The sequence below is a fragment of the Mustelus asterias genome, chromosome 1 (assembly GCF_964213995.1).
Source record: "Mustelus asterias chromosome 1, sMusAst1.hap1.1, whole genome shotgun sequence".
In the NCBI taxonomy this organism is placed as follows: Eukaryota; Metazoa; Chordata; class Chondrichthyes; order Carcharhiniformes; family Triakidae; genus Mustelus; species Mustelus asterias.
The window spans coordinates 176905130-176930586 of NC_135801.1; the positions used below are offsets into that span (position 1 = coordinate 176905130).

The 25457-nt window shown below is 45.4% G+C and overlaps 1 protein-coding gene across 1 annotated transcript; it reads left to right on the top strand.

Annotated features, from left to right (window-relative positions):
• The first annotated feature begins 2561 nt into the window (after positions 1-2561).
• On the top strand, positions 2562-25422 carry LOC144503942 (vasotocin-neurophysin VT-like). The gene is made up of 3 exons (XM_078229125.1): positions 2562-2722; positions 19118-19322; positions 24845-25422. Exons 1-3 carry the CDS (start codon positions 2603-2605, stop codon positions 25006-25008), a joined length of 489 nt encoding a protein of 162 aa, XP_078085251.1. The 5' UTR covers positions 2562-2602; the 3' UTR covers positions 25009-25422.
• The last annotated feature ends 35 nt before the right edge of the window (positions 25423-25457 follow it).

The window sequence follows — 25457 nt, forward strand, 5'->3', positions numbered from 1 at the left end:
AGGAATATAATTTCAATGACACAAAGCTTGGAAATGTAGTAAATAGTGAGCAAATGTCTACGATACACTCCAATCCCACCAATCACAGTTAGTCCATCACCCTGTAAGCTAACTGGCCTGAAAGCGGAACCTGGCCTTGACATTTACGCTGGAATTTTACCACCCCACCCGCCACGGGAATCGGAGCGGGCGACGGGTGGACAATGGGAAGGTCCATTGACCTCGGGCGGGATTTTACGGTTTCGGGACGAGCGAGACCATAAAATCCCACTTATTGAGTTGCCTGTCCAGAACCAGGGGGCACTGTTTTCAAATTAAAGAGCAGAAGTGAGGAGAAACCTTTTCTCTCTGAAGGTTGTACAACTTTGGAACTCTCTGCCTCAAAAGATGGAGGAAGCAGGATCACTGAATATTTTTAAGGCAAAGGTAGATAGCTTCTTGTTAGGCAAAGGGATCAAAGGTTATGGGGAGGGAGGGGTGTAGATGGGAATGTGGGACACAACGCAAACAGATCAGCCATGATCTTATTGAATGGTGGAGCAGGCTCAAGGAGCCAAATGGCCGAGTACTTTTTATTCATTCATTTGTGGGACAGGGACATCGCTGGCTGGCCTATCCCTAGTTGCGGGAGGTGGGGGCAGCAGTTGAGAGTCACAAGTAGACCAGACCAGGTAAGGATGGCCGACTTCCTTGCCTAAAGGACAATCAACAATGGTTTCACAGTCATCAGTAGATTCTTAATTCCAGATATTTTTTTATAAAATTCAAATTCCACCATCTTCCTGGTGGCAGGATTTGAACCCAGGTCCCCAAAACATTAGCTGAGCTTCAGGATTAATAGTCTAGCGATGATACCACTGGGCCATTGCCTAACCTGCATGTGAACGCTGGAATATTCATCAAAGCCATCCGGGGCATTCAAAAAAGTGCGCACTTTACATTTTCTTTATCATAGAATCTACAGTGCAAAAAGAGGCCATTTGGCCCATCATAGAACCATAGAACCATAGAAAATTACAGCTCAGAGACAGGCCTTTTGGCGCTTCTTGTCTGTGCCGAACCATTTTATGCCTAGTCCCACTGACCTGCACTTGGACCATATCCCTCCACACCCCTCTCATCCATGAACCCGTCCAAGTTTTTCTTAAATGTTAAAAGTGATCCCGCATTTACCACTTTATCTGGCAGCTCATTCCACACTCCCACCACTCTCTGTGTGAAAAAGCCCCCCCCTAATATTCCCTTTAAACTTTTCTCCTTTCACCCTTAACCCATGCCCTCTGGTTTTTTTCTCCCCTAGCCTCAGCGGAAAAAGCCTGCTTGCATTCACATCGAACCTGCACCGACAACAATCCAGGTCCTATCCCTGTAACCCTACATATTTATCCTGCTAATGCCCCTGACACTAGGGATCAATTTAGCATGGCCAATCAACCTAACCCACACATCTAAACGGTTTGGCTGGGATTTTCCAGCCATGCTCGTCCCAAGACCAGGAATTTCTGTCCGAGGTCAACGGACTTTTGCATGGTCCGCCCCCGCCTGCTACGATTCCCGTGACGGGTGGGATGGGAAAATTCTGCCCCCTTGTGCTTATCAGTTACGAAAATATGGCAGACGAGGGAAAAGATGTTTTGTGGTAGCTGGGGGTGAAAGGTCAGGTGATGAAGGTTCCAGGAAACTTGAATCAGAGTTGAGAACCCTACTGACTGTTCTTCATGCAACTCCGCAGGGAATGGGCAAGTGGGCTAAAAAACATTGCAATGCGTCACTCCATGAATACAGATCTCAAAATTGCACCCTGCCAGCCATCGCTGAACAGAACACAGTGTGTGCCCAGGAGTAGCACTTTCAGAATTTTAAGTGTTACTGGGAATTTTTTAAAAAACAATTTAAATGCATCTGTTTCAACAGTAATTCATGGATTTATTTTGTACAGGGTAACTGTTAAAATGTGGACGTTTGCACTTTATTTTTCTTACACTCGAGGCCATCCAACAGACACAGCAGGAGACAACAGACAACACCACTTCACCTTGTGGTGAAAAGTTTTTCAAACTCAAGTTAACAATCTTCGGAGGTTGTGAAGGAGTTGGAAAGCAGCCTTGAAAAGGGCAAAGGGAGGATTTAGAAAATGTAACCATTCCTGGGGTGGGGCGGTTGGGGGAGCTAATTTGGCCTCAGATTCTCCTCTGCGTTGTGAAGGAGGCTCCCACCTAAAGGTACAAGAGGTTAACAGTAGTGTAGGAAGAGCGAGAGCTAGTTTTCCCCTTGCTGGAAATTGGATCAGACGGCGTCCTTTGCAGTCTCTGATTTGCAAATCGTCCCTAATTTTATTTTTTGCTGTCGGGACATTTTTAAAAAAGTTCTTACTGAGAAAGTGGAAGGGCGTCTTCGTGACATGTCCGTGTTTGGCGGTGGGATGCAGCAATTAAAGTCGGCATCTCTTTATAAAAAAAAACAGCAGCAATTTATACAGGAGGTGAATTGACAGAAAGCTATGACGTCTGCGGCAGGATTGCCGGAGGGTATAAATATAAAGTCAGCCCAAGCTGCAGCTCACACCCAGTGAAGTGTGTCAAACAGCTGATCGCCTCTCGACATGCCTCAACTCTCGCTCCCACTCTCTCTGCTCTGCCTGCTGGCCTTCACTTCGGCATGTTACATCCAGAACTGCCCCAGAGGGGGCAAGAGGTCGTTTCTGGATACAGGTCTCAGGCAGGTAAGGTCCATTTATCCCCAGCTTTCCTTTACATCTTTTTCAAAGTCCTAGATTTAAAAAAAATACATTCCAGTTTAAGTTCAATCTTCCCAAACTTGTCTTCTTCTGTTTGCATCCAGTAATTTAAACACCTTTTGATGCACGGTGGCACAGTGGCTAGCACTGCTGCCTCACAGCGCCAGGGACCCGGGTTCAATCCTGGCCTCGGGTCACCGTCTGTGTGGAGTTTGCACGTTCTCCCCGTGTCTGCGTGGGTTTCCTCCGGGTGCTCCGGTTTCCTCCCACAGTCCAAAGATGTGTGGGTTAGTTGATTGGCCATGCTAAATTGACCCTTAGTGTCAGAGGGATTTAGCAGGGTTAAGGGAATAGTGGGTGGGATTGTGGTCGGTGCAGACTCAATGGGCTGAATGGCCTCCTTCTGCACTGTCGGGATTCTATGATGGGCTGGTGCTGTAGATTCACTTTGTGAATTATTTCAAAGTTGCAGCTAGGCGTGTGTAAGAATTCAAAACTTTTCATCAAGTTTTTTACCCAGGTCAGAAGTTTTTTTAAAAATGATCTTATCCATTATTGTTCACGTCTTGATGTGGTTTCATTTGGACTTCCTGGGCGAGACTGTGCAACCCCTGTTAAAAGTATTTGATTTGCCTGGAAGTGTGTCGCTTAGGTCCACACATAAATAGATGAGACTGTTTAGCAGCTGGAGTTGGATCTCCTATATTCTGACCAGCACAAAGTTTGTAGCTCTAACTGGCTTGTTCTTCATGTGCCCGTGTATTGATGTAGCCTCTCAACAGTACTGGTCAGTATATTTCCCTGCCTATTGGTATCTGCCATGAGATCGATATAAACCTTGACAAACTTCAGAAACATGCTTGTACCAGTTGACAACTGAGAAGAGTACAAAGAACAAAGAACAATACAGCACAGGAACAGGCCCTTCGGCCCTCCAAGCCCGCGCCGCTCCCCGGTCCAGGATTGAATCCTGAATCCAGGATCCCTGCCCAATTTTCCAGCCTATCTACATACTAATATCCTATCCCCGAGCTGTCCCTCACAGCTATGATGCTTTGTTCATCACAACCTATTAACTCACCCCTACCCCCCCATTCCAGACCATGTGATCTCCAGGGAGAGGCGAAAACCCCACGGCCAATATGGGGAAAAAAAAAAATCTGGGAAATTCCTCTCCGAGCCCCTGAGGCGATCGAAACGAGTCCAGGAGATCACACTGGCCCTGATCGGAAAATGCTTCCCAACCCTATTCATTTCCACTTCCACGAACACCATATGAATTCCCTGCCCCCGAGACAGGTTCCCAACTATCCGCAGTCTCGCTCTGTACTGGCACCAGCAAGATGATCATAGAATGAAGCCGTGAAACGAGAAACAAAGAACAATTAGCCCGCGCCGCTCCCTGGTCCAAACTAGACCACTCTTTTGTATCCCTCCATTCCCACTCCGTTCATATAGCTGTCTAGATAAGTCTTAAACGTTCCCAGTGTGTCCGCCTCCACCACCTTGCCCGGCAACCCATTCCAGGCCCCCACGACCCTCTGTGTAAAATATGTCCTTCTGATATCTGTGTTAAACCTCCCCCCCTTCACCTTGAACCTATGACCCCTCGTGAACGTCACCACCGACCCAGGGAAAAGCTTCCCACCGTTCACCCTATCTATGCCTTTCATAATTTTATAGCTTTGCTATGAACTGCCGGGGACCAAGATGAGCAAGGAGTTCCCCAAAACAGACAGCAAGAAGATAAATAGTTGGCCATGCTGTCCAAAATGCTGAGATTGTGAGATAAAGTGGTGTCAAATTGAGGGAGCATTGATTTCCAGCTGATTTCCTCAACTAGTTTGACCTTGCTCCAAATGTTCCGGATTTATTAAAAAATGTTGAATGCACCTACAAGCATTCCTGTTTCAAACCTTTCGCTTCACTTCAATGTATGATTGGCATTATCCAAGATTGACGTAAAAAAAAATTCTCAAATCAGATGGAGCCACATGCAAATAGTAAATAAAGTAGACAGGTATAGACTGGGAATATGGAAACTAAACTTCTCTAACCTACAATAGGTAAACACAGTGATTGTAAATGTACAAGTTTTGAATAGCTTGTGCTATGGTTCATAATGGGTGGCACGGTAGCACAGTGGTTAGCACTGCTGCCTCTCAGTGCTGGGGACCCGGCTTCGATTCCCGGCTTGGGTCACTGCCCGTGCGGAATCTGCATGTTCTCCTTGTGTCTGCGTGGGTTTCCTCCCACAGTCCGAAAGACGTGCTGGTTAGGTGGATTGGCCAGGCTAAATTATCCCTCGGTGTACCTAAACAGGCGCCGGAGTGTGGCGACTAGGGGATTTTCACAGTAACTTCATTGCAGTGTTAATGTAAGCCTGCTTATGACACTAATAAATAAACTTTCTATACATTATGAATGCAGAGTTGTAAAAATGGATGCACCTACTGTTAAAGGTTATAAACTGGATATAGAATTTAAATTGCGGCACATCACTTAACTTCACAGATTTTGCCATTCATTACCGGGGTACAGTGCAGCACTCCAGTCCAGCTAAACTGAATGGCTTAATTCTGCTCTATATCTTGTGGTCTTAGATTAGAAACAAAGACAAAATGTTTTCCTCCCATATAGGAATAATTCCTAAAAAAACAAAGGGCAAATTTTATTCAATCAACATGAAGTGAGTCCTTAAATTAACATTTTAGCTTCAGCATGTATTTCTTATGTTGGGCTGTTTGAATGTAAATGTCAATCGGGGTATCGATTACAAAAGCAGAGAGGTCATGTTGGAGTTGTGTAGAAATTTGGTGAGGCCACAGCTGGAGCACTACGTGCAGTTCTGGTCGCCACATTATTGGAAGGACATGAACGCAGTGGCTGGGGTGCAGAGGAGATTCACCCGGATGTTGCCTGGGATGGAACATTTAAGTTATGAAGAGAGATTGGATAGGCTTGGGTTGTTTTCTCTGGAGCAGAGAAGACTGAGGGCGACCTGATTGAGGTGTTCAAGATTATGAGGGGCATGGACAGAGTGGATAGGGAGCAGCTGTTCCCCTTAGTTGAAGGGTCAGTTACAAGGGGACACAAGTTAAAAGGGAGGGATGAGAGGTTTAGTGGGGATTTGAGGAAAATCTTTTTTACCCAATGAGTGTTGACGGTCTGGAATGCGCTGCCTGGGAGGGTGGTGGAGGCGGGATGCCTCACATCCTTTAAAAAGTACCTGGGTGAGCACTTGGCACATCATAACATTCAAGGTATGGGCCAAGTGCTGGCAAGTGGGATTACGTGGGTAGGTCAGGGCCTTTCATGTGTCGGTGCAGACTCGATGGGCCAAAAGGCCTCTTCTGCACTGTAGTATTCTGTGATTCTGATTCTGTGAAGACCTTAACCTTTGTCATAGTTCTGACCACTTAGAAATAACAAAGAACAAAGAACAATACAGCACAGGAACAGGCCCTTCGGCCCTCCAAGCCCGCGCCGCTCCCTGGTCCTAATAAATAATTAATCCTAATTAATAAATAAATAAGGTCCTCAAATAATTGAGGTCCTTCTCGCAAGTGTTTTACAGACAGGGAGGAGTAGGTTCATGATGCAGGAAGGCTTGGGAACAGAGCAAGAGTGAAGATGCAGAGTGAAACAGACTTGGCTGTTTGGAATCTGCTTTCTTATTTTCACTCAAGTTTTAAACTTTATCCTGCAATTGTAATACTTACCCGGAGAGGTAAATACACATCTTCATCTTTGACACCTCCCAGCCTCTCGGTACAGACTGTGTTTGGTTTTGTGCAACCAAAGTGTTCATTTCACCTTCCCAATCTGGCCCATCAACTTCTAAAAACTGTGGCAGGATCATACAGTCAGGCTGTTTTTAAAAAAAAACAGATTTGGAATCCTGGGCTTTATAAATCAATGCATAGACTAGCAAAGAGATTGGGCTAAACCTTTACAGATCACTAGTTGCTCTTCAGCTGAAATAAAGGCTGGAATCCCCCCGCCTGCCACATGACTTGCGTCATGGTAAATGGTTATATTTCAGGCCAGAGAATGGTAGACAGCGGTGTTCCTCAAGGGTCAGTGCTAAGGCCACGGCTCTCTCTTTTGTTCGGTACGAATAACTTGGATGTTGGAATGCAGATTACATAAAAACATACATAGAAACTAGAAGCAGGAGTAGGCCATTTGGCCCTTCGAGCCTGCTCTGCCATTCATTATGATCATGGCTGATCATCAAATTCAATATCCTGATCCCCCCCCATATCCCTTCATTACTTTAGCCCCAAGGGCTATATCTAACTCGTGCATTTTGGCCTCAACTACTTTCTGTGGTAGTGAATTCCACACATTCACCACCCTCTGGGTGAAGACATTTCTCCTCACCTCAGTTCTAAACTCAGTCTCCTCAAACTATGACCCCTAGTTCTGGACTCTCCCACCATCGGGAACATTCTTTCTGAATCTACCCTGTCTAATCCTGTTAGAATTTTAAGTTTCTATAAGAACCCCTCTCACTCTTCTAAACTACAGTGAATATAATCCTAACTGACTTAGTCTCTCCTCATATGACAGACCTGCCATCCCAGGAATCAGCCTGGTAAACCGTTGCTGTACTCCCTCTATAGCAAGGACATCCTTCCTCAAATAAGGACACCAAAACGGCACACAATAGAAATCATAGAAACCCTACAGTACAGAAAGAGGCCATTCGGCCCATCAAGTCTGCACCGACCACAATCCCACCCAGGCCCTACCCAGGTGCTCCAGGTGTGGCCTCACCAATGCCTTATACAATTGCAGTAAAACGTCTCTATTCCTATACTCCAATTCTCTCGCTATGAAGGCCAACATAGAAGACTGTGGAGGCCTGGACATTGAGGGCATTGAACACAGAGATAGATAGGTTCTTGATTGGTAAGGGGATCAAGGGTTCCAGGGGAAAAAGTGGGAGAATGGGGTTGAGAAACTTATCAGCCATGATTGAATGGCGGAGCAGACTCGATGAACCGAATGGTCTAATTCTGCTCCTATATCTTATGGTCTTATACCATTTGCCTTCTTTACTGGCTGCTGTGCCTGCACGCTTACTTTCAGCGAATGATGGACAAGGACTCCAAGGTCTTGTTGAGTATCCACCTCTCTCAATTTGCACCCATTCAAATAATAATCTGTCTTCCTATTTTTTCTACCAAAGTGGATAACCTCACATTTGTCCACATTATACTGCATCTGCCATGCAGATGCCCACACTCTCAGCCTGTCCAAATCACGCTGAAGCATCTCTGCATTCTCCTCACAGCTCACCCTCCCACCCAACTTCGTATCACCTTCAAATTTGTAGATAATAGATCTAAATCCCTCTTCCAAATCATTAATATATAATGTGAACAGTTGGAGTCCTAGCACTGACTGCCAATCAGAAAAAGACCTACTTTTGCCAACTCTTTGCTTCCTCTCTGCTAACCAGCTTTCTCTCCATCTCAAGACTTTACCTACAATCCCATGTGCTTTAATTTTACATAGTAATCTGCTATATCAGACTTTGTCGAAAGCCTTCAGAAAGTTTAAATAAATCACATTCACCGTTTCTGCCTGGTTAACTGTACTAGTTACAACCTCAAAGAATTCCAGTAGGTTTGTCATGTGTGATTTCCCTTTTGTAAACCCATGCGAACTTTGTCTGATTAAACAACAGCTTTCCAAATGCTAAGTTATGAAATCCTTGATAATAGACTCTGGCAACTTCCCCAGTACTGACATTAGGCTCACTGGTCTATAGTTTCCTGTTTTCAGCACAGGTGGAGAGGGTGGTCAAGAAGGCATATGGCATGCTTGCTTTTATTGGACGGGGCATAGAATATAAAAGTTGGCGTATGATGTTGCAGCTGTATAGAACGTTGGTTAGGCCACATTTGGAATATTGCATCCAGTTCTGGTCGCCACACTACCAGAAGGACGTGGAGGCTTTGGAGAGAGTACTGAAAAGGTTTACCTGGATGTTGCCTGGTATGGAGGGTCTTAGCTATGAGGGGAGATTGGGTAAACTGGGGTTGTTCTCCCTGGAAAGACGGAGGATGAGGGGTGACCTAATAGAGGTGTATAAAATTATGAAGGGTATAGATAGGGTGAACAGTGGGAAGCTTTTTCCCAGGTCAGAGGTGACGAACACAAGGGGTCACGGGTTCAAGGTGAGGGGGGCGAGGTTCAACACAGATGTCAGGGGGACATATTTTACACAGAGGGCGGTGGGGGCCTGGAATGCACTGCCAAGCAAGGTGATTGAGGCGGACACGCTGGGATCGTTTAAGACTTATCCAGATAGCCACATGAACAGACTGGGAATAGAGGGATACAAATGAATGGTCTAGTTGGGCACATGAGCGGCACAGGCTTGGAGGGCCGAAGGGTCTGTTCCTGTGCTGTATTGTTCTTTGTTCTTTATTCTCTCTACCTTCCCCTTTTTGAATAATGGGCTTACATTAGCTACCCTCCAATCTGTAGGAACCAATCCAGAACCCAAAGAATTTTGAAAATGACTACCAATGGATCTATTACTTCTAAGGGCCACTTCCTTAAGTATTCTGGGATGAAGATTATGAGGACCTGGAGATTTAGTTGCCTTTAACCCCATTAATTTCCCCAAAACCATTTCTCCACTAATACTGATTTCCTTCAGCTCCTCACTAAAATTTGTTTCTCTCAGAACTTCTGGTATATTATTCATGTCTTCCTTTGTGAAGACAGAAGCAAAGTACGAATTTAGTTCCTCAGCCATTTCTTTGTTCCCCATGATGCATTTCTGACTGTAAGGAGCCTAGATTCTTTTTGACAATCTTTTTCTCTTTACATACCTGTAGAAATTTTTACACTCGGTCTTTATGTTCCCCGCTGGCTTACTTTCATACTCTGTTTTCCCCTTCTTAATCAATCCCTTGGTCCTCCTTTGCTGAATTTTAAACTCTCTCAATCCTTTTGCTTTTTCTTGCCAATTTGTATTTTCTTGCCAATTTGTATGCTTCTTCCTTGAATCTGATACTATCTCTAATTTCCCTCGTAAGGCATGCATGGTGGCTCAATAGTTAGCACTGCTGCCTCACAGCGCCAGGGACCCGGGTTTGATTCCTGGCTTGGGTCACTCTCTGTGTGGAGTTTGCACATTCTCCCCGTGTCTGCGTGGGTTTCCTCCAGGTGTTCTGGTTTCCTCCCACAGTCCAAAGATATGCTGGTTAGGTGTATTGGCCATGCTAAATTCTCCTTCAGTGTACCTGAACAGGCGCCGGAGTGTGGCGACTAGGTGTTTTACACAGTACCTTCATCGCAGTGTGAATGTAAGCCTACTTGTGACTAATAAATAAACTTTATACTTTTAATTTTATTTTGGTTTGGCCACGATTGCCTGACCACGCTTGCGCCAAATAGGAATAAACAACTTTTGGAGTTCACCTAATCATTCCTTGTACGCCTGCCATTGTCTTTCCTGACAGTAATGTTTCCTAGTCCATCGTGGCCTCATATCATCATAATTATCTTTATTGAGATTAGGACCCTGTTCTCAGAATCAACTACATTACTATCCAACTTGACAAAGAATTCTACCATATTATTGTCACTCGTCCCCAAGGGTTCGCTCACAACTGCATTGCCAACTAATCCTTTCTCATTGCACAACACCCAGTCCAAGATGGCAAGTTCCCTTGTTGGTTCCTCAACATATTGGTCCAGAAAACCATCTCGCATGTAGAACATAGAACAGTACAGCACAGAACAGGCCCTTCGGCCCACGATGTTGTGCCGAGCTTTATCTGAAACCAAGATCAAGCTATCCCACTCCCTATCATCCTGGTGTGCTCCATGTGCCTATCCAATAACCGCTTAAATGTTCCTAAAGTGTCTGACTCCACCATCACCGCAGGCAGTCCATTCCACACCCCAACCACTCTCTGCATAAAGAACCTACCTCTGATATCCTTCCTGTATCTCCCACCACGAACCCTATAGTTATGCCCCCTTGTAATAGCTCCATCCACCTGAGGAAATAGTCTTTGAACGTTCACTCTATCTATCCCCTTCATCATTTTATAAACCTCTATTAAGTCTCCCCTCAGCCTCCTCCGCTCCAGAGAGAACAGCCCTAGCTCCCTCAACCTTTCCTCATAAGACCTACCCTCCAAACCAGGCAGCATCCTGGTAAATCTCCTCTGCACTCTTTCCAGCGCTTCCACATCCTCCTTACAGTGAGATGACCAGAACTGCACACAATATTCCAAATGTGGTCTCACCAAGGTCCTGTACAGTTGTAGCATAACCCCACGGCTCTTAAACTCCAACCCCCTGTTAATAAAAGCTAACACACTATAGGCCTTCTTCACAGCTCTATCCACTTGAGTGGCAACCTTTAGAGATCTGTGGATATGAACCCCAAGATCTCTCTGTTCCTCCACAGTCTTCAGAACCCTACCTTTGACCCTGTAATCCACATTTAAATTAGTCCTACCAAAATGAATCACCTCACATTTGTCAGGGTTAAACTCCATTTGCCATTTTTCAGCCCAGCTTTGCATCCTATCTATGTCTCTTTGCAGCCTACAACAGCCCTCCACCTCATCCACTACTCCACCAATCTTGGTGTCATCAGCAAATTTACTGATCCACCCTTCAGCCCCCTCCTCTAAGTCATTAATAAAAATCACAAAGAGCAGAGGACCAAGCACTGATCCCTGTACTCCAGAAATTCCTCCTCTATTGTACTGTGACTAATTTGAACTCGCCCAATCTATATCTAGATTAAAGTCACCTATAATCACAGATGTTCCTTTATCACATGCATCTCTGATTTCCTGTCTAATGCTTTTCCCAAAATTATCACTACAGTCTGTACACCACTCCCACAAATGTTTTTTGCCCCTTGGTGTTTCGTAACTCGACTCTTACAGATTCCACATTGTCTATGCTAATATCTTTGCTCAATATTGTATCAATATCCTTTAACCAACAATGCAACTCCCACCACCTTTTCCTTTCCGTCTATCCTTCCTAAACATTGAATAGCCCTCAATGTTTAGCTCCCATCCTTGGTCTCCATAATTCCAACTCTATCATACCCCTCTACATCTATCTGCACAACTAATTCATCCATTTTGTTTTGAATGCTCTGAGCATTCAGGAACAAAACCTTAAGGCTAGTCCTTCTAACGGTTCTTGTCCCATTCCTACTATTTTTTACTGTGTCCTTATCTGATTCTAGCCCTTGATTTCTCTGCCTATCTCCCCGAGGGCCCAGAGTCCCATGCTCCCCGAGGGGCCCCAAGCCTCACACTCCCTTTATTCTCTACCCCCAGAGAATGTTCTTCACAGGTCTGATGCACTCCGCTCCCCGAGGGCCCAAGCCTTGCACTCCTTTTATCCTCCACTCCCAGAGAGTGTCCCTTGCAGGTCCAGTGCTGTGCGCCCCCCAAAGATTAGTAATTCAATTAGTAAAAGAGTAAGTAGGTAATTAAAATTTCAAACTTCATTGATGTTACCAAAGTGGAAGAACGGCAAAAGGACTGAGGATCATACAGAGTTAGACCATAAGACATAGGAGCAGAATTAGGCCACACAATCCATCTGCTCCACCATTCAATCATGGCTGATATTTTTCTCATCCCCATTCTCCTGCCTTTTCCCCATAACCCCTGATCCCCTTATTAACCAAGAACCTATCTATCTCTGTCTTAAAGACACCCAATGACCTGGACTCCACGGCCTTCTGCGACAAAACGTTCCACAGGTTCACCACTCTCTGGCTGAAGAAATTCCTCCTCATCTCTGTTTTAAAGGATCGTCCCTTTAGCCTGAGGTTGTGCCCTCTGGTTCTAGGTTTTTCCTACTAGTGGAAACATCCTCTCCACATCCACTCTATTCAGGCCTCGCAGTATCCTGTAAGTTTCAATAAGATCCCCCCCCTCGTCCTTTTAAACTCCAACAAGTTCAGACCCAGAGTCCTCAACCATTCTTCATACATTGGTTGGTTTCAACAAGACATGGATGGGCTATCAGAATGTGCAGACTTGATTGAATCTAATACAGAGATGTGTGGGGTGATGTATTTTGGCAGAAGGGCTAGAGAGAGGCAACTGGGATGTACTGGCAGAGTTCTGAAGAGTGTGCAGAAACAGAGGGCTCTGAGCATCAGTCTTCGAAGATGGCAGGATCTGTTAATAGAGATGTTAGCCAAGCACATGGGATCTTGGTTTCATAAATTGGGCTATTGAGTACAAAAACATAAAATTTATGATGTACTTTGATGAAGCTCTGGCTAACCACATTTAAAAAGGATGTGAGGGTCCCTCCCTGAGATGCTGCAATGGAAATTTATCAGAATGGCTGCAGGGCTGGGGAGCTTTAGCAACATGGTTCATAGTTGGGTTTGTGCTCCTTGGAGTAAAGGAGATTGAAGGGCGGTTTCATAGAGGTGTACAAGATTATGACAGGCTAAGATAAGGTAGACAGGAAAAACAGATGATGATACAATATGAGGGAACATGAATTTAAGGGTTTGGGGCAAAAGATGTAAATGGAATGTGAGGAGGAACATTTTTACACAGTGAGTGGTGATGACCTGGAACTTGCTGCCCACGAGGCTGCTGGAAGCGGAAATGATGAATTGAACAAGTACTTGAAGGAAATAAATCTGCAGGGCCATGGGGATAGAGCAGGGAATGGAATGACCGCATTGCTCTATTGAGCTAACATTGACTCGATGGGCTAAATGGTCTCCTGCTGTGCCATTAATCACTCTATGGAAGGGATTTATCCAGCTGCGCTTGCCCCAAAACTGGATAATCCCGCTGGAAGTTAACGGACCTTTGCATAGTCCATGTCCCGCCCGCTACGATTCCCATGGTGGGCGGGACGGGAAGATTCCACATTCTGACTCTGAGAGGATTAAGGAAATGACAGAGTCAAAGTTGTGATGAGGAGAAATACATGGAAACGCACATAGAAACTAGGAGCAGGAGTAGGCCATTCGGCCCTTCGAGGCTGCTCCACCATTCATTTTGGTCACGGCTGATCATCAAATTCAATATCCTGATCCCCTTCCCCCCATATCCTTTGATCCCTTTAGCCCCAAGAGCTATATCTTATTTCTTCTCAAAATCACACAATGTTTTGCCCTCAATTACTTTCTGTGGTAGTGAATTCCACACATTCACCACCCTCTGGTGAAGAAATTTCTCCTCACCTCAGTCAATTCCCAAACTATGACCCCTAGTTCCGGACTCCCCCACCATCGGGAACATTCTTTCTGAATCTACCCTGTCTAACACTTAAAATTTTATAAGTTTTCATGAAATCCCATCTCACTCTTCTAAACTCAGTGATATAATCCTAACTGACTTAGCCTCTCCTCACTTGACAGACCCCCTGCCATCCCAGGAATCAGCCTGGTAAACCTTCGCAGTACTCCCTCTATAGCAAGGACACCCTTCCTCAGATAAGGACACAATACTCCAGGTGTGGCCTCACCAACACCCTATACAATTGCAGTAAAACATTCCTATCCCTAAACTCAAATCCTCTCATTATGGAGGCCTACATACCATTTGCCTTCTTTACTGCCTGCTGTACCTGCGCACTTACTTTCAGTGACTGATGCACGAGGACTTCAAGGTCTCGTTGAATATCCCTCTCTCAATTTATACCCATTCCAGTAATAATCTGTCTTCCTATTATTGCTACCAAAGTGGATAACCTCACATTTATCCACATTATACTGCATCTGCCATGCAGATGCCCACACACTCAGCCTGTCCAAATCACGCTGAAGCATCTCTGCATCCTCCTCACAGCTCACCCTCCCACCCAACGTTGTATCATCTGCACATTTGGAGATAATACATTCAGTTCCCCCTTCCAAATCATTAATATATAATGTGAACAGTTGGGGTCCCAACACGGAGCCCTGCGGAACCCCACTAGTCACTGACTGCCAATCAGAAAAAGACACATTCATTCTAACTCTTTGCTTCTTATCTGCTAACCAGCTTTCTATCCATCTCGAGACATTATCCACAATCCCAAGCATTTAACTTTAGATAGTAATCTGCTTGTCTCTCGAACACAGGTCACTGTGGATCAGTGCTCTCTAACACAGCTTTGATTTGATTTATTATTGTCATGTGTATTGGTATACAGTGAAAAGTATTATTTCTTGCGCGCTATACAGACAAAGCTTACCATTTATCGAGAAGGAGAGAGTATAGAATGTGGGGTTACAGTCATAGAACAATGAACAGTTCAGCACAGGAACAGGCCCTTTGGCCCACCAAGTCTGTGTCAACACAGATGCTTCTCTAGTCTAATATTTTCTTGTCTCTGTGATCCATACCCCTCTATTCCCTGTCTATTCACGTATCTGTCCAGATGCCTCTTGAACATTGTTATAGAATCTGCTTCCACTACCTCTGTGTGAAAATCATGCCCCTTACATCTCTTTTAAACACTCCCCCTCTTACTTTCAACCTATGCCCCCCAAGTAATTGACCCTTTGACCCTGGTAAAAAGGCTCTGACTATCCACTCTATCCAAACCTCTCATAATTTTGTAAACCGCTCCCCATCCTTCCGACACTCCAACGAAAACAATCCAAGTTTGTTCAACCTTTCTTCTTAGTCCATATCCTCCAAACCAGGCAACATCCTGGCAAATCTCTTCTGCATCCTTTCCATTGCATCAACATCCTTCCAGTAGTGCGGCGATGAGAATTGTACACAATACTCCAAATGTGGCCTAACCAAAGTCTTATACAGCTGCAACATGATTTTCCAATTCCTATACTCAACGCCCCAACTGATGAAGGCCAGCATGCCATTGCTTGGGTGTAGAGAAAGATCAATTTAATACGAGATGGGTCCATTCAAAAGTCTGACAGCAGCAGGGAAGAAGCTGTTCTTGAGACAGTTGGTACGCGTCCTCAGACTTTTGTATCTTTTTCCCAAGGGGAGAAGGTGGAAGAGAGAATGTCCAGGGTGCGTGTGATCCTTGATGCTGGTAACTTTTCCGAGGCAGCAGGAAGTGTAGACAGAGTCAATGGCCAGAATCGTACTGCCTCACCCGCCCCAGAATCGGGGCGGGCGAGTCTCGCAGAACGGAATTCTCCATTGGCCTCAGGTGGGATTTTACGAGGCTCACCTGAGTCAGGTCGCAAAATCCCAGCCAATGGATGGCAGGCTGGTTTGCGTGATGGACTGAGCTTCGTTCATGACCCTTTGTAGTTTCTTGCGGTCTTGGACAAAGCCGGAGCCATTCCACGCTGTGATACAGCCAGAAAGAATGCTTTCTATGTTGCGTCTGCAAACGTTAGGGAGAGTCGTAGCGGATATGTCAAATTTCCTTAGTCTCCTGAGAAAGTAGAGGCATTGGTGAACTTTCTTAACTATAGCGTTGGTATGGAGGACCAGGACAGGTTGTTGGTAATCTGGACACCTAGAAACCTGAAGCTTGCAACCATTTCCACTTCATCCCCATTGATGTAGACAGAGGCATGTCCTCCACTACACTTCCTGAAGTCAAAGACTATCTCCTTTGTTTTGTTGACATTGAGGGAGAGATTATTGTCATCTCACCAGTTCACCAGATTCTCTATCTCTTTCCTGTACTCTGTCTCATAATTTTGAGATCTGACCCACTACGGTGGTGTCATCAGCAAGCTTGAAAATCATAAACTCATAGAATCCTACAGTGCAGAAAGAGGCCATTCGGCCCATCGAGTCTGCACCGACCACAATCCCTCCCAGACACTGTCCCCATAAACCCATGCATTTACCCTAGCTTGTCTCCCTGACACTAAGGGGCAATTTAGCATGGCCAATCGACCTAACCGCACATCTTTAGACTGTGGGAAGAAACCGGCGCACCAGGAGGAAACCCACGTAAACACGGGGAGAACGTGAAAACTCCGCACAGACAGTGACCCAAGCAGGAATTGAACCTGGTCCCTGGTGCTGTGAGGCAGCAGTGCTAATCATTGTGCTACCATGCTGCCTTATTTGACCCTAGTGTCAGGGGGATTAGCAGGGTAAATATGTGGAGTTATGGGAATAGGGTGGTCGGTGCAGACTCGATGGGCTGAATGGCTTCCTTTTGCACTGGAGGGATTCTATGAAAGAGAGAGAGTGAAGGGTGGGTGGAGGAGATGCGTGGCTGGAAAGAAAGTCCAAGAGAGAAAACTACATGAGAAGAGAGAGCCCAAAAAAAATGTTATGAGAAGTATAGATCATGAGAGAGAATGTTTAAAAAAATTATTAAAGCATTGGAGGGGAATTTGGCCACACGGTCATAGGTGTATAAGGAGTATAGTAGGGAGCTGAGGACACAGCCTCGTGGGGCACCGGTGTTGAGGATGATCATGGAGGAGGTATTGTTGCCTATCCTTACTGATTGCGGTCTGTGAGTTAGGAAGTTCAGGATCCAGTCCCAGAGGGAGGTGCCGAGGCCCAGGCCACGGAGTTTGGAGATGAGTTTTGTGGGAATAATGGTGTTGAAGGCTGAGCTGTAGTCAATAAATAGGAGTCTGACATTGGTGTCCTTGTTATCTAGGTGTTCCAAGGTTGAGTGCAGGGCCAGGGAAATGGCGTCTGCTGTGGACCTGTTGCGGCGGTAGGCAAACTGTAGTGGATCCAGGTAGTCCAGGAGGCTGGAATTGATTCGTGCCATGACGAATCTTTCAAAGCACTTCATAACGATGGAGGTCAGAGCCACCGAATGATAGTTTTTAAGGCACGCTGCTTGGCTTTTCTTTGGTACCGGGATGATGGTCATCTTCTTGAAGCAGATAGGGACCTCAGCTTGTTGTAAAGGGAGGTTGAAAATGCCTGTGAATACTCCCGCCAGCTGATCCACGCAGGATCTGAGTGCATGTCCGGGTACCCCATCCGGCCAGTCACTTTCCGTGGGTTGACCTTCAAGAAAGCTGCTCTGACATCTGCAATGGTGACCACAGATACAGGTTCATTCAGGGCTTCCAGGGTGGAGGGCATGCTCTGGCTGACCTCTTGCTCAAAACGGGCATAGAATGCATTGAGCTCATCAGGGAGGGGTGCATTGCTGCCGGCGATTCTTCATGCCTTCAACTTGTAGCCCATTATGTCAACAGGCTAGTGAATCGTCTTCATGATACAGCTCCTTATCCTCAAATCTCTCTTTACCGACCCATCCAACTCTAACTAGGCATTTTCTTCCAGCTCTATATCCCAGCCTGCACTATCAGTTCCTCTTTCTAGCCTAGAACTCCTTTGATTGTTTTCACTGGGCACTGTGAAGAGGGTGGCCTCTCACTGCGGTACACAACATATGAACAAAGGCCGTGGGTTGTTTTTTAAAATTCATTCATGGGACATGGGCGTCGCTGGCTGGCCAGCATTTATTGCCCATCCCTAGTTGCCACCGGAGGGCAGTTGAGAGTCAACCACATTGCTGTGGCTCTGGAGTCACAAGTAGGCCAGATCAAGAAAGGACTGCAGATTTCCTTCCCTAAAGGGCATTAGTGAACCAGATGGGCTTTTCTGACAATCGACAATGGTTTCACAGTCATCAGTAAATTCTTAATTCCGGATTTTATTTTATTTTTAAAATTGAATTCAATTTCCACCATCTGCCATGGCAGGATTCGAACCCAAGCTCCTCAGAACATTAGCTGAGTTTCTGGATTAATAGTCTAGCAATAATACCACTAGGCCATCACCTCCCCCTTGACTATTACTGAGCAAAACAAGGGTGAAAATGCATGAGGTACACAGCATATACAGAACCAACTCCTAAAACTACCTGATTGTTGTGGTGAACCATTGTTGGTTCCCACCAAGTAGTGCTGAGCCATGGTCTGGCCAGTACTATGAGTCTGTAGATATGTTACTGTTGGGGTTAGGGTTGGGCTGTTCTACCTGTTAATATGGTCCTTATGGTACACCCCAGTCGGCTCCGCCTCCTGGGAGAGGTATAAAGGTCACTGCTCTGCCTGGTGACCCTTTAGTCTGGGATCGTATACTGTATATAGTAGCTCTGTTATTGTTGGCAATAAAAGCCTTTATTTCCTGAGTACATCCAGCCTCTCGTGTGTTGTATCGCACATCAATTGTCTCTAATGGAAAGCCAATAAAAGTCATTCTGAGAATGTATCCTGTGGATAATATGAGTAGATAAATGTTAGAAACACCAGGTTTTACAGATTTGATGTGTTGTGAATGCAGTTAATTAAAGCAGGAACAGATCTTTGAGTCCATGCCATATTGCTAATCTTGGTGAACATCTCTACCAATGCTGTCAAAATTAACATACGTTCCTTCGAAGACATTGAAAAAAGTGAAAGCTTTCTCTCCTCTTTCTCTTCTCTGGCAGTGTATGACGTGTGGCCCACAGAACAGAGGCCACTGTTTTGGAGCTAACATCTGCTGTGGTGAGGAGATTGGCTGCTACATTGGAACCTCAGAGACACTGAGATGTCAGGAGGAGAATTACCTGCCGTCCCCTTGCGAACCTGCTGGAAGGCCCTGTGGTAGAAACAGTGGAAAATGTGCCTCACCGGGAATCTGCTGCACCGACGGTAGAACTATTTTCAAATACAGATCACTCGCTTTTCGGGCAAATGTCTCGGTTATATATCCATCTGATTCCTTTCCAGCTTCACTGAGACTAGCCCGACTGTAAAGTTGGTGGTGGAGGTGGCGGTGGGGCAGGGGGGGAGGTGCTATCAAAAGCACTAACTACTGTGGGCGGCACGGTAGCACAGTGGTTAGCACTGCTGCCTCACAGCGCCAGGGACCTGGGTTCGATTCCTGGCTTGGGTCACTCACTGTTGGTCCGGAGGTTGCACATTCTCCCCGTGTCTGCGTGGGTTTCCTCCAGCTGCTCTAGTTTCCTCCCACAGTCCAAAGATGTGTAGGTTAGGTGGACTGGCCGTGGTAAATTTGATCTTGGTGTCAGGGGGATTGGCAGGGTAAATATGTGGGGTTAGGGTCTGGGTGGAATTGTTGTCGGTGCAGGTTTAATGAGCTGAAAGCCTCCTTCTGCACTGTAGGGATTCCATGATTTGATAACAGCCGAGAAAAATGTAAGTACTAGTAACTAAGGTTAAGAGCAGCTCAATAAAGTGAATAAAACATCAAGTGGCAAATGGGCAAGGTAACACAAACTAAGCTTGAAATGCCTGACAGTTAAAAGCATAAGGAGAATTTTAATCGAAGTTTTCAAGATATTCAGGGAACAGATAGATCATTCCAATCTGCAATTATCTTGCAATTGTGCTTTGTCTATACATGCCGTGTTTGTGAATCTACCTCCACTCACCCGATGAAGGAGCAGCGCTCCGAAAGCTCATGATTCCAAATAAACCTGTTGGACTTTAACCTTCTGTCGTGAGACTCCTTGCTATATAACATGCTTCAAGCTCAGGCAGTAAAGGCAAAATTTGACTTTATGAGGACAGTCTAAAATGTTGTTGGATACCAGCCTGGGTGAACTCAATGGACAGAATGGACCATTCTCATATTGAACTTCTTCTTGTATTCTTAGCTATTGTGCTGGATATACCTGTCCTTTTTTTCCTCAAAAACAAATTTGGTCGTAAGTCAGGACTTTAGTTAATATCACTGTGAAAAGATAAAGAAGATTTTTTATCACATCAGTTCTTAGGGATGTCTTCTTCATTTAGATTAAATGTATTACTATCATGAAGATGAGCATCTTTCAATTTAACATTTCTTCTTGATTGCTACAGAGGATTATTTTTGTTCAAGGATACGGAAGAATATTTTCCTTCTAGGTTTGCAGTGTTGCTCACGCCCAATTCTCACTATTAATAATTTTCCAAAATCCAAACAATGGGACAGCTAACTGGGAATTACTGGGAATATCTACCTGCTTCGCCTCTAACCATTCTGCTAGTCAGTCACCTGATCCAGTGATATTGGAGTTGTTGACTAATTGTTGCAATCAATTAGTTTACAACACACCTAGATGGAAGGTGAGGAAATCCCCTAGTAGTGGAGAGCTTGAGAAACCATAGGTTAAGGATCGTGATAGCGAGTTGAGGAACAGGGAGAGAGTGCAGTTAAATATGTGGTTGCAGGGATGGTGTAGGAGGGAGGGTTTCAGATACGTGGATAATTGGAACACGTTCTGGGGAAGGTGGGACCTGTACAAACAGGACGGGGTGCACCTGAACCAGAGGGGCACCAATATCTTCGGAGGGAAATTTGTTACGGCTCTTCAGGGGGGTTTAAACTAATTTGTCAGGGGAGTGGGAAAGGGAGTTGTAGTCCAGAAGTCAGTGAGGGTGGTGAGGTATTGGGGAAGGTATCAGGGTCAAGGGTGGGTACTGGTAGACAGGAAGGTGGGTTGAAGTGTGTCTACTTCAATGCAAGGAGCATCCGGAACAAGGTAGATGAACTTGGGGCGTGGATTGGTACTTGGGACTACGATGTTGTGGCCATTACGGAGACGTGGGTAGAACAAGGACAGGAATGGTTGTTGGACCTTCCGGGGTATAGATGTTTCACTAGGTGTAGGGAAGCTGGTAAAAGAGGTGGAGGAGTGGCATTGTTAATCAAGGATAGTTTAACGGCTGCGGAAAGGCACTCCGTGGGGGATCTGCACACTGAGGTAATATGGGCTGAAGTTAGAAATAGGAAAGGAGCGGTCACGTTGCTAGGAGTTTACTATAGGCCCCCAAATAGTAATAGAGATGTGGAGGAAGAAATTGCTAAGCAGATTATGGATATGTGTGGGGGTCACAGGGTAGTTGTCATGGGGGACTTTAACTTTCCAAATATTGATTGGAACCTTTGTAGGTCAAATAGTTTGGATGGGGCAGTTTTTGTGCAGTGTGTGCGGGAGGATTTCCTGACACAATATGTGGATGGGCCGACTAGAGGTGAGGCCACATTGGATTTGGTACTGGGAAATGAACCGGGCCAAGTGTTAGATTTGGTTGTGGGAGAGCAATTTGGAGATAGTGACCACAATTCGGTGTCTTTTGTAATTGCAATGGAGAGGGATAGGGCCGTATGGCAGGGCAAGGTTTACAATTGGGGGAGGGGTAATTATGATGCGATTAGGCAAGAATTAGGGGGCATAAGTTGGGAACAGAAACTGTCAGAGAAAGGAACTAATGAAAAGTGGAACTTTTTCAAGGAACAAATACTGGATGTCCTTGATAGGTATGTTCCTGTCAGGCAGGGAGGAAATGGCCGAGTGAGGGAACCATGGTTCACGAAAGAGGTGGAATGTCTTGTGAAAAGGAAGAGGGAAGCTTATGTAGGGATGAGGAAACAAGGTTCAGATGGCTCGATTGAGGGTTACAAGTTAGCAAGGAATGAGCTGAAAAAGGGGCTTAGGAGAGCTAGGAGGGGACATGAGAAGTCCTTGGCGGGTCGGATCAAGGAAAACCCCAAGGCTTTTTACTCTTATGTGAGGAATAAAAGAATGACCAGGGTGAGGTTAGGGCCGGTCAAGGACAGTAGTGGGAACTTGTGTATGGAGTCAGTAGAGATAGGCGAGGTGATGAATGAATACTTTTCTTCAGTGTTCACCAAGGAGAGGGGCCATGTTTTTGAGGAAGAGAAGGTGTCACAGGCTAATAGGCTGGAGGAAATAGATGTTCGGAGGGAGGATGCCTTGGCAGTTTTGAATAAACTGAAGGTCGATAAGTCCCCTGGGCCTGATGAAATGTATCCTAGGATTCTGTGGGAGGCAAGGGATGAGATTGCAGAGCCTTTGGCGTTGATCTTTGGGTCCTCGCTGTCCACGGGGATGGTGCCAGAGGACTGGAGAATGGCGAATGTTGTTCCTCTGTTTAAGAAAGGGAATAGAAATGACCCTGGTAATTATAGACCGGTTAGTCTTACTTCGGTGGTTGGTAAATTGATGGAAAAGGTCCTTAGGGATGGGATTTACGACCATTTAGAAAGATGCGGATTAATCCGAGATAGTCAGCACGGATTCGTGAAGGGCAAGTCGTGCCTCACAAATTTGATAGAATTTTTTGAGGAGGTAACTAAGTGTGTTGATGAAGGTAGGGCAGTTGATGTCATATACATGGATTTTAGTAAGGCGTTTGATAAGGTCCCCCATGGTCGGCTTATGATGAAAGTGAGGAGGTGTGGGATAGAGGGAAAGTTGGCCGATTGGATAGGTAACTGGCTGTCTGACCGAAGACAGAGGGTGGTGGTCGATGGAAAATTTTCGGATTGGAGGCAGGTTGCTAGCGATGTGCCGCAGGGATCAGTGCTTGGTCCTCTGCTCTTTGTGATTTTTATTAATGACTTAGAGGAGGGGGCTGAAGGGTGGATCAGTAAATTTGCTGATGACACCAAGATTGGTGGAGTAGTGGATGAGGTGGAGGGCTGTTGTAGGCTGCAAAGAGACATAGATAGGATGCAAAGCTGGGCTGAAAAATGGCAAATGGAGTTTAACCCTGATAAATGTAAGGTGATTCATTTTGGTAGGACAAATTTAAATGTGGATTACAGGGTCAAAGGTAGGGTTCTGAAGACTGTGGAGGAACAGAGAGATCTTGGGGTCCATATCCACAGATCTCTAAAGGTTGCCAGTCAAGTGGATAGAGCTGTGAAGAAGGCCTATAGTGTGTTAGCTTTTATTAACAGGGGGTTGGAGTTTAAGAGCCGTGGGGTTATACTGCAACTGTACAGGACCTTGGTGAGACCACATTTGGAATATTGTGTGCAGTTCTGGTCACCTCACTATAAGAAGGATGTGGAAGCGCTGGAAAGAGTGCAGAGGAGATTTACCAGGATGCTGCCTGGTTTGGAGGGTAGGTCATATGAGGAAAGGTTGAGGGAGCTAGGGCTGTTCTCTCTGGAGCGGAGGAGGCTGAGGGGAGACTTAATAGAGGTGTATAAAATGATGAAGGGGATAGATAGAGTGAACGTTCAAAGACTATTTCCTCGGGTGGATGGAGCTATTACAAGGGGGCATAACTATAGGGTTCGTGGTGGGAGATACAGGACGGATATCAGAGGTAGGTTCTTTACGCAGAGAGTGGTTGGGGTGTGGAATGGACTGCCTGCAGTGATAGTGGAGTCAGACACTTTAGAAACATTTAAGCAGTTATTGGATGGGCACATGGAGCACACCAGGATGATAGGGAGTGGGATAGCTTGATCTTGGTTTCAGATAAAGCTCGGCACAACATCGTGGGCCGAAGGGCCTGTTCTGTGCTTGTACTGTTCTATGTTCTATGTTCTATCTTTGTTTTCCCAAGAACTCTATAATTATGTCATGTCATCCCTCCAATGACTTATGTACTGCATTCCAGAGTGTTGTATTCAGAAATACACATAGGTTCTGTCACCCTTCCCATCTCATCGCTTTTAACCTAAAGACAGGGTGGCACAGTGGTTAGCACTGCTGTCTCATAGTGCCAGCGACCCAGGTTCGATTCCCAGTTTGGGTCACTGTCTGTGCGGAGTTTGCTCATTCTCCCTGTGTCTGCGTGAGTTTCCTCTGGGTGATCCGGTTTCCTCCCACAGTCTGAAAGACGTGCTGGTTAGGTGCATTGGCCATGCTAAATTCTCCCTCGGTGTACCCGAACAGGTGCCGGAGTGTGGCGACTAGGGGATTTCCACAGTAACTTCATTGCAGTGTTAATGTAAGCCTACTTGTGACACAAATAAATAAACTTAAGGTGAGGGGGATTAGCAGGGTAGATAGGTGGGGTTACGGAGTAACTAGCTTGAGTAAGATGCTCTATCGGAGAGTCAGTGCACACTTGATGGGTCGAATGGCCTCTTTCTGCTGTGTAGGGATTTTATGATTTCACTTATCCACACAATCAGCAACAAGCCCCGGTCAGGGAATTAGCCCTGAGTGTAGCTCTTGGCTGGGAGTGCCAGATCCTTGCATTTATCCTTCCACATTTACACGAGTGAATCAATCTCTGTCAAAAAGGCCTTCTCTCTTTCCATACTTCAATATGACATGAGATGCACATGGATCGCAGAAGGGAATGAACATGGTGGACAAAATGGGTCTTTCTCAATAGATGTTTCCAATGCCAGAAACATTGAAAAAAAAATCGTGATTATATGTTACCTTTCTCCTTTCTAGAAACCTGCGCTACAGACTCTACATGTCTTGAAGATGAGAATGAATGGAGAAACTCCCCCGTGGAAGCAAACCTCACCCTTCTAGACAGTGCTGCAACCAACCTCCTCCTGAGACTAATGCGTCTATCTAACAGGCAGGCCGCAGAGAGACACCAGCTAATATAAAGTCTTGTATTAAAGTGTGCCCTCTCTTTGATGCTGCCTTTGAGAATTATACAACACTCATGGTATAGGAAGCAGCTGGATATGGAGCTAATGCTTCAACAAGAGGGCCGTGAACAATGCATGTTATTCTATGAGCTATGATATATCAAAGCGCTATACAGTGCACTTATCCAATACCTGACAGTCTGTCACTCTCAGTACTTACGCTGAAGGTAGTAAATATGCGTGGCCAAATATCATTTTCAGCTACATTTCCTTCATTCAAGTTTTTGTTAATATTGTACAAAAGTACAACCTTATTTTTCATTTCTTTGGTAACTTCTAAACATCATAAGGAAGCATGTGTACATATGTAGCAAAATAAAATCCTTTTATTGCTTAATGTGGAATTGCAATACAAAATGATTGGATCTCATATTGTCTTTGTGTGTTTATCTCTCTGTGAGTGT

Excerpts from the sequence above, each read along its gene's own strand:
- LOC144503942 (XM_078229125.1), top strand. The coding sequence starts at position 2,603 with ATGCCTCAACTCTCGCTCCCACTCTCTCTGCTCTGCCTGCTGGCCTTC. Across the intron at positions 2,723-19,117 it reads TGGATACAGGTCTCAGGCAG|TGTATGACGTGTGGCCCACA; the intron begins GTAAGGTCCATT and ends CTTCTCTGGCAG. Across the intron at positions 19,323-24,844 it reads GGGAATCTGCTGCACCGACG|AAACCTGCGCTACAGACTCT; the intron begins GTAGAACTATTT and ends TCTCCTTTCTAG.